At 38.6% G+C, this 16,842-nt stretch overlaps 1 protein-coding gene across 7 annotated transcripts in view; it reads left to right on the top strand.

Annotated features, from left to right (window-relative positions):
* The window catches only part of Bub3 (mitotic checkpoint protein Bub3), an 85,649-nt gene that overhangs the window by 31,573 nt on the left and 37,234 nt on the right, over positions 1–16,842 (top strand). For all 7 annotated transcript variants that reach the window (XM_067146373.2, XM_067146355.2, XM_067146365.2 and 4 more), the window contains one exon: positions 1,678–1,747. In XM_067146373.2, the coding sequence (XP_067002474.1) occupies positions 1,678–1,747 (70 nt within the window). The remainder of the gene's footprint in view (positions 1–1,677; positions 1,748–16,842) is intronic.

Raw genomic sequence — 16,842 nt, 5'->3', positions numbered from 1 at the left:
CAAATATTAACAAGCAATAAAAGAAATGATATATTCTTACTTACGAAAACGACTTGGATAATGGACTTAGCTTTGCTCAAGATGGTCTCGGCGCTTCCTCCTCCGGTCATCTGAGACTAGGATCTCGTCATCTGGTTCCTCCACAAGTGGTCGGGTACATCGTAGCTTCTCAACATCGATCACTGGTCATCCGGGACAGCCAACATCGTCTCGCCTCGTCAGAATCCAAGCAGCATCGCCTTGCTTCCTTACAGACCCATGGTGAAGACTCGTGCGTATGGAACAGAACAATGATAGAATATTTGACTCATTGCTGACATCTTCCAATTACTATAGCTCTTGCGTTGCTCAAATTGCATAGGTTTTACTGGGGTACAGTTGATCCAATAAATATTTCAAAATTCTCTAAGACAGGTGTTCGGTATATTCTGATTTGAAAATAAATTTCTTTCCGCCGTCTTTTATTGGCCTAAATGCATTCAATTACTGGTCCGTAGGTGTTTTTCAATGTTAAACGGTATCGGGAAAATTTCACCGAGGGCTTGCGTCACTGCGTGACGTAGTTCCACTGTAGTATATCTTATCTCTTCTTGTTCACGTATTAAATCTCCCGCGGCGTTTAAATCTTGATTTCCGCAAATTAGCGTGTAGTCGGGAGTTAATCTTCGTTTCCAATCCCTTGTATACAGCTCCGCTGGATAATTCCTTATAAAATGAGTTTTACGTCTTCTTAACACCTCGAAGTCAGATTAGATAATAAATGATGAGCATTTTTTTTCTTGAATAATGGTTTCAAATAATGTCCATCTGTCATTTTTTTCTGCGCCTTCTATACGCGGCCATTACCGTAACTGATCGACGAAAAGACTTGCAATTCGGCCCGTACTGACGTTAAATGTATTTTATTTGACATATTGATCGTAGAGACTCCATCTTTGTTGCTCTAGCTCTTATAATGAACTGTGAAACGGCACAATATGATAAGTGCTTTAATATGCTTGGAACATGTATGTTGTACAAGCTTACTATACATGTAAAAAAATTAAAAATTGCATTACTTTTTTTCTGTAGCAAAACTGTACTTTCTTAAAAAAATGCCTCAAGTCATTTGTCAAGTGTGAATTCTTTGTTTTTTTAACATGCTAATGAGTTAGTTCTGCGTAATGTTTTAGGGTCCTCTTTGTATTTCAGCTGTTCTATTTGGTGTGACTACTTCTGTGTTATTGTTTGGCTTTTATATTGATATTTCCATTCTGTTGTTATTTACGGCTTATCTTCTGGACTTAATCATTTCATGTTTTTGATTTCCATTCCTCAGTAAAGTGTGGTGAAAAAAGTACTTCTGTACATTAAAGAGAAACAATAGCATCAACCGTATGTTTGCAAAATGAGAATACAAGGCCAAGTTTCCTGTCTCACTCTTTCAACACACTGTTGTACCACTACTCTTCTTCCCTTCTCCCCTAGCTTTCTCTCTCTCCTCTCTCCGAAAACCTAAATCAGCATGGTCCAATGAGGCCATAACAGTGGTAAAAAGAAAAAGAAATTCCATGTTTGTATTTCTTGATGTTTCAAAAATCTTTACTATTTTATATTGTGTACAATAACAAATACACAGTGAACAGTATTGGACTGGTTTAAACTGAAATGTAACAGAATGTTTTTGTTCTTATTCAGGATGCTGTACATTCATATAGTGGAGGCTTGGACAACACATTGAAAATGTATGACTTCAACAGCAACAGTGGTATGTTCAGAATTATTATTCTGTTTATTTTAACATCATACCCCTAACATAGATCTTCTTGTCCGCATTCACACCAGGCACCATCAAACCACATTTGATGAATGTTTCACTGTTAAAAGTCCTTAAACATTTACATACACCCCCGCCCAATTCCCACCCTCTTGCCCTTCTCAGTTCATTTCCTTCTATGCTGTCTGCAAGCGTTTCCCTTCTGATTTCCTTTTTGACTTTCTCATTTCTCATTCTGTCCTTTCTTATCTTTCCTACCCTCTTAGAAATTTCATCTTACTGGCCTGGATATTGCTCTCCTACCTTCTTTTTTTTTTTTTTTTTTCTGTGTCGAGGTCCCTGCTGTATGTGTCAGTATGGGGCAATCATGCCAGTAAATTGGAATGAAGACATATCATCCAGGTTTATGCTCCACTGTCACTATGTTCAAATGAAGAAAAAGAAGCCTTCCTGATCAATTTGGAAAAACGTGTGTGTGTTTGCTGGTAAAACATTTTCTCTCTGGTAGCGCATGATGTAAAACATACATGGAAGACAATTACAGTAATACTAATTTATCATCCATATTTACATCATATACTTCAGAAACACAATAGCGCGTGGCAATCATTGCTAACAGTGCCATAAGCAAAACAGTAGCTCGAGTTCAAATCTACAGTCGATCATTGTCCGACAGAGCAGCTGAGCGGGACACATGAGCACTACTACAATAATTCATATACCACAACAAATGCAAGAAGAACAATTTTTCAAATAAACACATTAAAAAGTCACTGTCCTAACATTCCGGCTGCCAAGAAATGTAAATTTCTTAAAATATACAACTGCAAAGGTACACATAATAAAGTTGAAATCAAAACAAATAATTCAGATCAAATTACACTAGACAAGTTCATAATACAACATTCAATATTTATAACACACATAAATCACACTTCATCGTTTGGAAGAGGGCACTGTTTATTAATAGGCCTGTTCAGTATCCAATGAGAGTAGCCACACGCACTAGTCCATCTGATCCTGGGTGTACGTCCGTGATCACTGACAGTTTCCACATTAATGGTGGAAGATTATCCTCCTTTAACACCAGCATTGTGACAGGTTGCACATTTAGACTGGAGTATGTCCATTTGGATCCGCTGCATTTGCTGCTGCAGTATTTCCCATCTAGTCAGTAGGCTAAGCATACTATTACCTAGATCTGGCTGGGGAATGGTAGTAAGAGCTGTGTCAATCAGGTAGTGACCTGGAGTGAGGGCTTCAGGGTCATCAAGGTTGCAAGACAAGGGAATAAGGGGCCTGGAATTCAGGCAGGCTTCTATTTGGCAAGTGAGGGTGGTTGGCTCTTCATAAGTGAGACACATAGTTCCCATGATGCGGCCAAGGTGGTACTTGAAGAACTTCCTGCCAGGCTCCCATAATCCACCGTAGTGTGGTGCTCCAGGAGAGATGAAGATCCGTGTTATTCCTCCTTGTTCTGCAAAGTTCCTGACTTCCCTTTGCTGTTTAAAGGACCTAATCACGGCACAAAGTTCTCGGTCCTCTCCAACGAAGTTTGTCCCGTTATCACTGTGGATGGACTGATATCGGCTACGATGTGAGACAAATCTCTTCAATGTTGCTAGGAAGGCTTGGGTAGACATATCGGTTACAACCTTGAAGCGAGTTGCCTTAGTGGCTAGGCATACAAATAAGTCATTATAACATTTCTGCTTTAATTGTAATCTCTTGGAACCAGTCTTTATATAGAATGGCCCAGCATAGTCTATCCCGCAGTTGTAAAATGGTCTAATTGCTTCTACACGAGGGTGTGGCAGCTGACCGCATCAGCTGTTGAGCAGTGTTTGACTTCAATTTTTGACAAATCAAACGACGATACAAAATTCGACCGATGACATTTTTGCCATCAATCTAATTCCGCTGTCTAATCGATGATGGCAGAAGTTGTCCGCTAGATGACATTTTTGCCATTAAAAATCCAATACCACTTCACCAAGATGGCCGCTAGCTGCTAGTCGCACGCAAACTTTCTCTTGCCATACCTGCCAAGTATTCCGGTTTTTCCGTAAAATCTACGGATTTTGAGTGTGTTTTACGGTTGTACGGATGAACAACGTTATTGTACAGATTTTGAATATCCGTGCTTGGTTTTGCTTTCTGCGGTCAAATCGGATTTGTTTGAGTTTCGATTGTAGCTGGTAATACGAGATGCAGTGTTCGAATTTTGACCGGTAAATGTATCGATAGTCAAATTATCGATTATCACCGTGCTTTTGTCACCTGTTCGACCTCAACTGCTACTTCATTCAATCAGATGTTCCCAAACAAGTAGCAGGCTGCGATTTTGAAGAAAAGAAATCTGTGAAAAGTAGCAGCCTTGGAATTTATATAAAACAACTTTAGTAACTGCGTCATGGCAGTTTGAAACTCATGGAATTGTGTGACGATTTTCTGAGCGATTTAGTATTTTTAGTGGTGTTCACAATGAGTTACTAAGAAACTATATTATCAGTCTTTTTGTGAGGCATATTCTGTTTAATTTCCTTGTTTTATACGATCACAGAAAGTGTTCCCAGTGTAAAGTGAAAACAGTGCTATAAGAACAACAAGAATGGTGCGTGGACTCCGATGCCAGATGCATGTCTTTCGAGTTATCGCGTGATATGTGATCTGCGCGTATATTAAAATTGGCCTTACCTAAGATCCTAAGATGAATTCTGATGTTTAATTTGGCAAGCAGACAGCCCCGAACCGTTGGAATTGACCAAGGAAAGTTAAAATCCTCGACTCAATCGAGACCCCGTGAACCGAAGGCCAACACGTGCTCATACTATACATAACGGTGTCAAAATATTGCAACCATGATATAGGCCTAAGAGGTGAAAATAAAAAGCGTGACTTTTACGCCGTTTCGTTTCACTTTTTTTAAACACATTTCGTAATAAATGAAACCCTTTAAGTTCAGTTCTCTTATTGCAAATTAAAGATATACACGGATATTACGGCGATAACCTGTATTTAGGAAAAGATTCCATAGACCCTTTGCGAACGATAGGTTAGATACCCAACACGGCGCGGCTCCCGCAGCTCAGCTCAGACTGTCACAGAGGTTAGAAATTCAATGCGGCACGTCTCGAACGATGTCACAGCGGCTTGTGCAAAGCTGCCAACTTAGGAACTAGTTACAAGACTAGGGACTAGGCTATGAAAAAAAAAAGATAATTGGTCTGGCTTGGTTAGGTCCGGCTTATAACAAGACTATTGGGTCGAGGGCAACAAAGCAGTCAACAGGTCTCTAGCATCCCACACCTTCACAAGGTGACGCTATTAATCACCCTGTGAGTAATTAAAACGAATCTGGCGCACTGCACGATTTTCTCTTTTCTTCAACGAAGTTGGCAGCCCGAGCCAGCCTAAACCAACACAGAACATGGTGGCAAATTTTAGTTTTATGCTCTCTATGTTTTAATTCCTGTAAATTAGAATACTTCTAGGGGTCGGTTAGTGGGTCGAGGAGAAGCGTTGGCACCACGAGGTTTGTAGTGAGGTTGCGCGTGAATAATCTGCGCACAGCACTCCAGGCTACAAGATCCTTGTTCAAAACTAGCAACTCCGAATCGCTCGTACCTTCTCGCAACAGGTTGCCCCTATTATGTGCTAAGAGTATTGAGCAGTCCCTCTAAATTTAAAAAAAATGTTGCGTATATTTTTCTTACGTATGATCGATCAATGTGGGAAAATTGTGACCGAGGACAAATAATTTTTCGACGGTCGTTGTGATAAAACGATAGTTCGAGAAACGATGGATGCGGGGAAATTTAATAAAAATTTATATGGAACATTTTTTGGACCGAATAAATTCAGGGATGAATACGTGAAAACGACAGTTCCGGGAACGATGCATCGAGGTTCTTCTGTATTTGACTTGTATTAGTATTGTTTATAATCTCTCCCCCCCCCTGGCGTCCTTTTTCATTGTGTCTCAAGACTGTTACGCATGTGCGTGTTGTTAAAAAATTTCCGCTTAATGATCTTCCGGATTTCTCTTTTCGAAAGTTGGCAGGTATGTCTTGGAAAAATTTTAAATTGCAGCTGATATAGTGCTTGAAGTGAGAAATACGTTATTAGATTTGTGCTGAAGTTAAACATGCTTCAGGTGATAAAGACGTTATTACATTCATGCTGAAATTCAACGTGTGCAGTTAACTTAAGTAAACTATCAGTGTTCTACTACTAAGTTGTCATAATGGCTCCTAAAAAGCTTCCCCAAGCCAGCCCGCCGCATGGCGCCAGCATACAAGAACTCGTTAAGCAGGCCGTAGCCGAACAGTTACAGCCCTAATATTGCAGCTCCAGGAACTAAGAGCAGAATACAAGGAAACTGTCAAACTATTACAAGATCAGCTTCAGGCTAAGGACAGGGAACTTGTGAAAATCAAAAGTGACTTTAAAAAAAGCAAGATGAACTGGAGCAATACCAGCGGCGGCAAAGTATCTGTATTTTCGGCATTCCGGAAAAGGAAGGGGAAGATCCCGATGTCATCGCAATAAGCATCGCAAAAGATCTTGGTTTTGCAAGTAATCATCTTCATTTTCTGTATCAAAATTTAATCACTAAATTTTACAATATTTAAAATTCTTCCATCGTTTTGATACTTTTTTTGCCTTTTGGCAAATTTTTTATTTGTCAACAGTACATGTTTTGTTCCTTATTTAGGAACATCCTCAGCTGTTATTGGCTTAGGTGAATTGCTAAGATTTTAAACACGTTAATTTGCAGGTACATTGATTCACTTAAAAACTACTAAAAATACCAATTAAATTAAATGATATTAAAAACAATGTAGGGGTTAGTGTGTTAAAGATATGAGAACGGATGATTACATAGTTGATCAGCTTAAAAACTATGTCTATTCATTTGAATAGTTGTTAAAAATTTAATTTTGTTACATTAAAATGTCTGTTTGCGGTTAAAAGTTTTAAAAAATGTTTGACATCGTAACACTGTTCAAATTATTGAATATTTTATCTTCTGTTCCTTCCAGGTAAGTTGTTATATATTATGAGTTTGCTTATGGTGCCTTTGATTGAGTCTAATGAGGAACTTTGAAGCTGATTGCTGATCAATTTTTTTAAAACAAATTCCCATTTCCTTATTTTATTTTATTTCATTTCAAAAATTGAAACGAAGCTCTCTTCACAAAAATTGATCAGCAATCAGCTTCAAAGTTCCTCATTAGACTCAATCAAAGGCACCGTAAGCAAACTCATAATATATAACAACTTACCTGGAAGGAACAGAAGATAAAACATTCAATAATTTGAACAGTGTTACGAAGTGAAACATTTTTTAAAACTTTTAACCGCAAACAGACATTTTAGTGTAACAAAATGAAATTTTTAACAACTATTCAAATGAATAGACATAGTTTTTAAGCTGACCAACTATGTAATCATCCGTTCTCATATCTTTAACACATTAACCCCTACATTGTTTTTAATATCATTTAATTTAATGTATATTTTTAGTAGTTTTTAAGTGAATCAATGTACCTGCAAATTAACGTGTTTAAAATCTTAGCAATTCACCTAAGCTACAATAACAGCTGAGAATGTTCCTAAATTAGGAACGAAACATGTACTGTTGACAAAAAATTTGCCAAAAGGCAAAAAAAAGTATCAAAACGGTGGAAGAATTTTAAATATTGTAAAACTTAGTGCTTAAAGATCTTGGTGTCGACCTTGACCTTCGGGACATTGACAGGAGCCATCGCATTGGAAGACGACTGGGCGCGTAGCCACGACCTCTGATAGTGAAATTCGTTTCCTACCGTAAGCGGAGTGAAATCTTCCACAAGAAAAGAGGACTTAAGGGAACGGCGGTCACAATAAGAGAGGATCTGACTGCAACAAGGCTCGCAGTCCTTAAGGAGGCAATTTCGAGGTTTGGTGTACGCCAGGTATGGAGCATTGATGGACTAATTAATATAAAAATAGGATCAAATAAGTATAAAGTGTGCACTATGGAACAGTTAAATGAACTAAAGTGATATGCGGGAGAAATGGTCACAACATTTTGTAACTTTCTATTGTAGTTTAATTTTGGAGTTATCCTTGTAGTATATCGTAATTTTTAACTTTAACTTTCTATTAGAACGTAATTAGTAATATAGTTTACTTTTGCTTGCCATAGTGGTAGATTGGTGTTGGTAGCAGTAGACTTGGTTCAGTGCCTTATTTTTGTCGTGTTTATTTCCACTTACATTATTGACACATTGCCATTATCGTATTGATCACGGTAAATAGTTATTTCCATTCCCATTATTGTCATACAAAGTCTCCAGGTCCGTACGAGCGAAAACCCGAGTTCATGTTCCTGGAAATAACTGTGAGTAAAGTAAAATGTCTTCTGGGTGTAGTATATAAGCCACCGAAAGCGTTTTTTTTTTTAAATGCGATCTAGAGACTCAAATACAAGATTATTGTCCCCTCTTCCTTGCAAACATTCCTCAAAACCTTTCACTTACTCCACCCTCCCCCAATGTCGCTGGAACCAGCTGTGCTGGCAACACACACCTATTGTCATCTGAGCTTTCTTGCCATTCCCAGTCGACAAGGGACATCATTAACCACCAGCTTTCTCCGTACAGTAATGCTTTAAAGATTTGCCATATAACCGCTCAAAGCCTCCTTGCAGAGACGCGAATGGACGAAATAAAAGCCCTATTTATGCCTCCCAGTTTCCATGCGATATTAATCTCTGAATCTTGGTTAAAACCACACCACGTAATAGATAGACTGCAGCTGGCAGGTTATACATTTCTTAGATCCGACAGATTAAATAAGCTCTCCGGGGGTACTGCCGCATATGTTATGACCAGCTTATGCCCTAAAATAATCTGTAGGTCTCCAGGTCCGTACGAGCAAAAACCCGAGTTCATGTTCCTGGAAATAACTGTGAGTAAAGTAAAATGTCTTCTGGGTGTAGTATATAAGCCACCGAAAGCGTTTTTTTTTTTTTTTAAATGCGATCTAGAGACTCAAATACAAGATTTAGTCACTGATTACTCAAATATAATTATAATGGGCGACTTCAACATAAACCTTCTTGAACCTAACTCTCCTCAGAGAACCCAACTTTTAACTTCTTTTAAAGCTTGCAATTTAACGTTTCTCCCTCACAACGCTACACATCACACACTTTAATTGATCTCATTGTCACTAACCAACCTGTATTAGTTCTTCATCACGGTCAAATTAGTGTCCCAGGCATATCGCGACATGATGCTATATTTATGGCCTATTCTATTAAAAGTCCCAAGTTCAAACCGAAAATAATTTCATATAGAGATCTACGAAGAATTGATAAGAATAAACTTTTACAAGACGCAGTTGCAGTGCCATGGCATGACATACTTAAACTTAAAGACATAAGTGACAAAGTGACTCTCTTTTATCAACATATGACTGAACTGTACGATAGACATGCCCCTGAAAAGAAGGCTTGAGTTACGCAGAAGCCAGCTCCCTGCCTCTCAGATGAGATTAGAGCACTAATGGCTGAACGCAATGCTGCTTATAGACGAGTTAAGAAACATTGCACTCCTGACAATCTACTGAATTATAAGAGACTGAGAAACGCTACGACCCAATAGATTAGAAACATGAAACTACGACACGCTCACAGTTTAATTCAACCAAATGTTTCAGCAGCTGTATTGTGGAAATCTATAAAATACTTTGGAATTACCAAAGGACGATGACGAAATAAATATACCCTTGGAAAAACTGAACCATTATTTTTTTTATCTTAACTGCACATTAAATGCAGCCCTGAAACAGGAAGTTCTAGACGGGAATTATGCAAAGACGTGAACGGATAGAGAAAACTTGTACTTCCGTCCAACAACCCACTCACAAGTCAGGTTTACTATAAATCGGATAACATCAATGGCAAAAGGAAATGACAGTATAGGAATAGAGATGATAAAAATTATTCTGGATGTGATATTACCTACACTAATTAACATATGAGGCTATTGGTATAAAAAAGAGCAATCTCCACCTTCCCGCACTTTACAGGGGGAGTGATTTTTTATCTAATGCATTTGTATTCACTTTATCTGGGTGATTTTTGTCTTATATATACAACAGACAGTCTGTGAGCGAGTAATCAAAGAAAACCTACCATATAATTAATGGTTAATTAGGTATTTTAAATTGTATTTCGGAGATTGTCCCTTTTGATACTAACTTTCAGATTTTCGTAGATATTGCTCTTTTTGATACCAACATGTAAGGAGATTGCTCTTTTTGCTAATAACTTACAGAATTGTGATACCTACACTATTTTTCTTTACACTAGAGTGAAACGTCAAGAATGTCACTATAATGTACTGTACCGGTACATTCATTTAAGAGTTACAAAAGTGATGAATAATATTACCTAGACTGAAAAACGGAAGATCAGCAAGAAGCACATCACTTTAGATTTGCCAGTTTAGATTTGCAAACAATCTTATTACCATAAATTCAATATAGGGTACAATAAAATTTAAAAATTAACATTATCCTTCAGATAGTCAGTAAAAAGAAGGAAGAGAAGTCTGTAAAGTAAGGATAGCTGTTATATTTTTTTGCTAGTTGCTTTACGTCGCACTGACACAGATAGCTCTTATGCGACGATGGGGCAGGGAAGGGCTAGGAGTGGGAAGGAAGCGGCCGTGGCCTTAATTAAGGTAGAGCCTCAGCATTTGCCTGGTGTGAAAATGGGAAACCACGGAAAACCATCTTCAGGGCTGCCGACAGTGGGGTTCGAATCTACTGCCTCCCGAATACTGGATACTGGCCGCACTTAAGCGACTGCGGCGGATAGCTGTTATAATAAAGCGCCCTGAGGTTATGATCAGTTCATATGGATATTGACTATACAAGAGTATATAAGTAAGACCTATCTGTGTCGGTGTGACGTAAAGCCCCTAGCAAAAAAAAAAAAAAAAAAAAAAAAAAAAAAAAAAAAAAAAAAAAGAAGAAGAGTATATAAGTCGATTTCCCAATTGAATTTCTACCTGGTAAGAAAATATTTACTAACTGAATGTTATTGCCACTTTTTTGCAACAACTGATTTCCATTTCCTATGATCGTGAATCTATTCCCTCACTTTTGTGGGTGATACAGGTGTCACGTTCTGGGGTAGCATGTCCATCACAGAACACACTGAAGAAAGCTACAGTTTATTTTGGTAATATAATATGTTCGTGCACACTCATATACCTTCAAAACTCCGAAAATACCTCCAGTATTACTCTAAAACTGAAAAATAGGCGTGCATAAGCAAGACAGTCTCAATATATAACTCAGTTGAACCAATATGGCGGCACTCACATGGCGTGAGCAGAAAGAGCTGATTGGTAGTTCTGGAGATTGTCCCTTTTGATACCAACCGTTGGCGGAGATTGTTCTGTTTGAAAGTCACACTGTACTTTCGTGCTCTGAAACGATGGTATTTTGTTCTTTTTGAAAAAAGGCAAACAACATAGTTTTATAGACAACTATTATTACAATACAACGATATCAGTAACTCATTTTCAACGGAAAGTGGAGATTGTCCTTTTGATACCAATAGCCTCATATTTAACTCTTCCCTTGTAGACAGCACATTTCCCGAAATATGGAAAGTGGACATCATACGTCCTCTAAAAAAAGTAGCCACCCCTTCTGAACCACCTGACTACAGAGCCATCTGCATACTTTCTGCTTTATCCAAAGCGCTAGAATTCATTACTCACAGACAAATAACAGACTACATGACGACTTACAACTTACTTGACCCACTACAATCTGGTTTTCGTCAAGCACACAGTACTGCAACGGCACTACTGATGGTCACAGAAGACATCCGAGAAACTATGGACAACAAGGAAGTGGCAGTTTTAATACTCCTAGACTTGATCAAAGCTTTTGACTCTGTTGACATTGACATTTTGCTCTCGAAATTGTATTCTCTCCATTTCTCGGACAGCACCCTCCTTTGGTTTCAGTCGTACCTGTATATCCATCGCCAGTGTGTTACAGATAGAATAAACAAATCAACTTGGCGGTCTCTGCAGTGTGGTGTGCCCCAAGGTTCGGTGTTAGGACCCCTTCTTTTTTCTATTTACATTAATGACGTCTCCCAAACCCTAACGTACTGCAAATACCATATTTATGCTGATGATGTACAAATGTACCTCCTTACATCTCCAAATCTAATATTTTCGGCCATAGACAAAAACAATCAGGATCTAACATCGTTTTCTTCTTGGTCTTTGAGATGTGATCTTAGGTTAAACCCAGCAAAAACGCAAGCCATTATCCTTGGATACCCGAAGGTCAATCGACCAGAGATTCCATCTATAAGGTTGTGTAATACTAACATACCATTCATGTCATCAGTAAAAGTCCTAGGCGTTACTTTCGATGATGACATGTCATGGAAAACGCATATTACGAATATCACCCAGAAAACATTCTCTGCATTGCACATGCTGCGTGGGTATAAATACTTATTTCCTGAAAAACTCGAAATACTGGTAGAAGCTCTGGTTTTCCCTCATTTCGACTATTGTGACGCTATTTATAGAGATGCTCGGGGCAAGTTATTGAGCAGATTACAACGTGGTCAAAATGCATGTTTGAGATACGTCTGTAACCTACGGTACTATGACCACGTAACTCCTTCATATAACCACCTATCTTGGCCTCGACTAAAAATCCGTCGCACTGTGTATACCCTATGCCATCTCCATAAAATCCTTCATTCTTCACAGCCTTACTTCATATTTCAAATACCTATCCTCTTATCACAATCTTAACACCAGATCTGCTAATAATTCCATCCTTGCTTTACCTACCCATAGAACTGCCATCTACGATAAATCATTCACAGTAATTGCCTGCCGTGAGTGGAACCTCCTTCCCGAAAGTATCAGGGGGTAAGCACTATTCACACTTTCAAGGAAGCACTTTGGAGACATTTTATGCACCAGTAAGGATCATCTATAAACGTGATGCTGCTACTTACAACCATTCTATTGTTATGGATGTCCTGGTAGAGAGTCTAAAATTCTTATCCAATTTGTTTTTAAAATCAAATTTTATGTACTGCCTCTTTTTTTTAACATGTAGGATATTAGTTTTAAGAATTTATCCTTTTATTATATCTGATTTATTTCATCTAAATTTAATCTTAATTTATTTCATCTTAATGTAATCTCACCATCCTTGTATTATTATTAATTTACTTTGTATTAGATTTAGTTGTTGTAAGTAATACAATGTTATATATGTATATTTCAGTTCCTGGTTAAATGGAAGAGAAGGCCTTAATTTTGTGAGGTAAAAGAAAACATTACTAACTAACTAATCGATGATAGCAGAAGTTATCCGCCGGCATGCAGCATACGCCTGTACTCTTGTTCAACAATCAACTTCGTAAGGTGGTGATGTGTTGGCAATATCGCTTGGTGCATATCTATATATATACTGTATTTTCAGGATAAATGTGCGTAGTCACAAGTCCGTACAATACTACAATTCTAGGTCTAATTTTTTCACCCATTCAACTGCTTCATCCGATGTGCGGTGAATGTCCATTAGCATTCCTTTGAAAGCTTGAATTGGGCAGTCAGCAGCAATGTGGTGGGTTGACTGAGAAGAGGCATCCAACCCCATTTGCACAATAGATAACCACATCTGCCTTGTCCAGTTCTTATCTGATTGATGATTCTCCACTGTTGCCTTGGAAGATCAAATCCTTGTACGCCTTTAGAAGGGTTCTCAACTAGATGTTTGTTGGCTACTGATGACTGATCCCACTGGGCCTTCTATAAACTGTTAACACGAAAAGAGGTTATATCAAGATCAGTTGCTGTATGCCAGGGTGGTTTCCTTGATTTCCTGAATGTTTTTACATACCTTCAGGAGAGCTTCTGATCGTCTTGGGGCTGGAGGTGGAATGTTGCTGAGAACAGGAAGCCATAGCGTGTTTGTGCTCCGGATGCATCCCGTGATTATGCGCATTGCCTGATTGAGTTGTACATCAGTCTTCTTAGTGTGAACATTATTGATCCAGGAGGGGCAGCAGTATTCAGCAACAGAATATGATAAGGCTTATGCTGTTGATCTAGAACATGACTATTGGCTTCCCATGATGTACCAGCGAGTTTCTGAAGAATATTATTTCTAGTTTTAACTTTAGCAGCTACAGTGCATTTGAGTGATGTTCTTTGTAAGTCAAAGTTCCATCAAAGTATTCTGGTGTACTGCAGAGTGGCAATACTTGACCTTGGAATCTGATTGTCATAAGTGGATTGTAGATATAACTGTTTTTTTAGGATTTAGGTGCAGGCACTATTTCTGAAAGTATACATCCAAGGCTTCTAGATCAGTGGCTAAAGTAGTTTCAGCATCATAAATGTTGGAGCACTGAGTCACCAAACAAATGTCATCAGCATAAATTCATTTTCTTTAAAATGTGTCTGGGAAGTAGTTTTTTATGTACAGACTGAAAAGAAAGGGAGCCAGGACTGATCCTTGAGGTGAACCATCATTTAATTTAAACGCACTACTTCTGTCATTATCAGTGTAGATCTGGAAGTACCTATTGCTAGGGCCCTGCACGGATGTGGATATCCGCAGATTTGATCCGTGTTAGTGTTTTGGTAGATACAAACTGATTGGCAATGCGGATAATTTCCAAATGATGAAGTTTATTGATTTTTACTCAGATATGCTTTCCTGGCTCCTGCCCGCAGTTAATAGAAAAAAGGCACAAAGGTCAGTACGTCGATAGTTGCCACAAGAAAAAATCCCTCATAAACCTGTGACTGTAGGGGATCTGGTGCCAGGTATCAGGTCTATTGTATTATGTTAACAGTTCTCTCTGTTTCAATACCTTGGGTGTAATATCTTCTTCTTCTTCTGCCGCTTTTCCCACACCTGTGGGCTCGCAGATATGAACTGTGTAGCACGTGTGAATTTGGCTCTGTTTTACGGCCAGATGCCCTTTGTGACACTAACCTTATATGGAAGGGTGTAATTAGTATTGTGTGTTTCTTTGGTGGTTGGTAGTGTAGTGTGTTGTCCGAATGTGAAGAAGAAAATGTTGGAACAAACATAAACACCCATTCCCCGAGCCAGAAGAATTAATCAAACACAATTAAAATACCTGACCTGGCCGGGAATCGAACCCAGGACCCTCTGAACCAAAGGCCTCAACGCTGATCATTCAGCCAATGAGTCAGACAACCTTGGGTGTGATATACTGTAGTTAAATATTTACAATATCCGCGGATAGCCATTCGCGGATGCGGATAACCACTCACAGATGCGGGTGCGGATGAAGGAAGTGTGGATGTGGCTAATATTTTGTATATCCGCGCCTATTGCTGAGCATATTTCTAAGTAAGGCCGTAAGTTTACAAAATGGGACAACACTCAAAAATTTTAGGAGTCCTCACCAGACAGTATCATAGGCAACGGATAGATCCTAAAAAGGCATTCATGCTTACTGATTTCCTCTCATATTCATTTTCGATATACGTGGTGAGAGACAGTACTTGATCATTATAACTTCTTCCAGGTCTAAATCCTGCTTACTCTGTAGGAATGTAGCAATTGATTGTTTAATAATTCTATTGTAGATCAGTCACTCAAAGAAGCTTATAAGTGCTATTGGACGGTAGTTTTCCACTTTAGTTGGATCTTTATTTGGTTTCAGTATGGCTATTATTTTTGTTTCCTTCATCAAAGGTGGGATGTTTCCGGTTTGCAGAATATTAGAGAAGAACCGCAGTGAGCCAAAAATTCAGAATAAATTCCATCGAAACTGGCAGCTTTTCCAAGTTTCATACTTTTGATTGGGGCTTTACCTTCCTCTTCTTTAAATGGAGTAGAGAATTTAGAAGACTGCGGCGCTGCTCTTTTCTTGATGTTCAAGTTTAATTTGATATCCTTTTTAGTTTGCTTGTCTTTTGTGTTTTTGGAAACTGATATTAGATGATTAGCAAAATTATTCAGATTGATGGTTGTTTTTGATCTTTTAGTTGCAGGGTTTGAAGATTCAAATTTCTTAATTGTAGACCAGGGCTTCCTGCTAGAATGGGTGTAATCTAGGGATTCTACTGTTTCATGCCAGGTCCTACTTCGACTCTCATTCAAGGATTGGAGGAGACCAGCTGCATTGTTGGAATTAGGATGTTCTTCATATTCTCTTAGTAATTCCTCACTCTCTGAAATCCAGCCAGGGATATACTCCTTACAATATCCTCTAGGGATGCATCGTCTAGTGGCACAAATTTGCTGTAGTTTTAGTATGTTGGTTTGATCCATCTTATATTGGAGTCTGCTTTGCACATTCAGTCCAGTCAATTTGTCAATTAAATAAGCCATGTTGGCTTGTTCGAGTCTTCCTCCCACTCACAGTATATGGTATTGCCTAGTATAGGATTTAAAGATTTCAATTTGCTCTTGCTCTGAATAGGTTTCTTGGACTGTAACTGATGTATTTCCTTTGAGTACGATGTCAACTGAGCTATTCATATGCAATGGAGAATTGGGCTGTTGAGCTCTAGAAGGGATAGTGCACCTGTAGCCCTGCACTCTTGAGTTGTCCTGCAATTTCTTGCAAATCTTAGACAATATGCTACAACACGCTGCAGTTTGGTAAGCTTCAAAAAGCAGTTGATTATTATCTTCAGGAATCGTTGTGATATTACATGTCACCTTGCACCTGTCTTCAGGTAGTGTTAGGTGAAGCTTAGTGGTAGAACTGGGTTCCTTGACAACCGCATAATGAGGTAATAGTATGCAGGATTTGCAGAAGAGAGTGTCAGTTACATGTGCCTTAACTCTCTGTATTTCTTCATGAATTTCACGTATTCTCACTTCATATGGGTTCTTTGTGCAATATTCTCTCTAGATGATAGAATTGTCTAGCTACCATTTGAAATGAGTCACCCAATTTTTGCGGGTCTTCTCTAAATGGTAGATGAACGACAAATCTTCCTGTAGGATCCTTCTTGGGATGTTGCACGAAGTGTGCTTCA

This window comes from Anabrus simplex, chromosome 1 (assembly GCF_040414725.1).
Source record: "Anabrus simplex isolate iqAnaSimp1 chromosome 1, ASM4041472v1, whole genome shotgun sequence".
NCBI lineage: Eukaryota > Metazoa > Arthropoda > Insecta > Orthoptera > Tettigoniidae > Anabrus > Anabrus simplex.
This window is presented reverse-complemented; position numbering and strand designations above follow the sequence as displayed.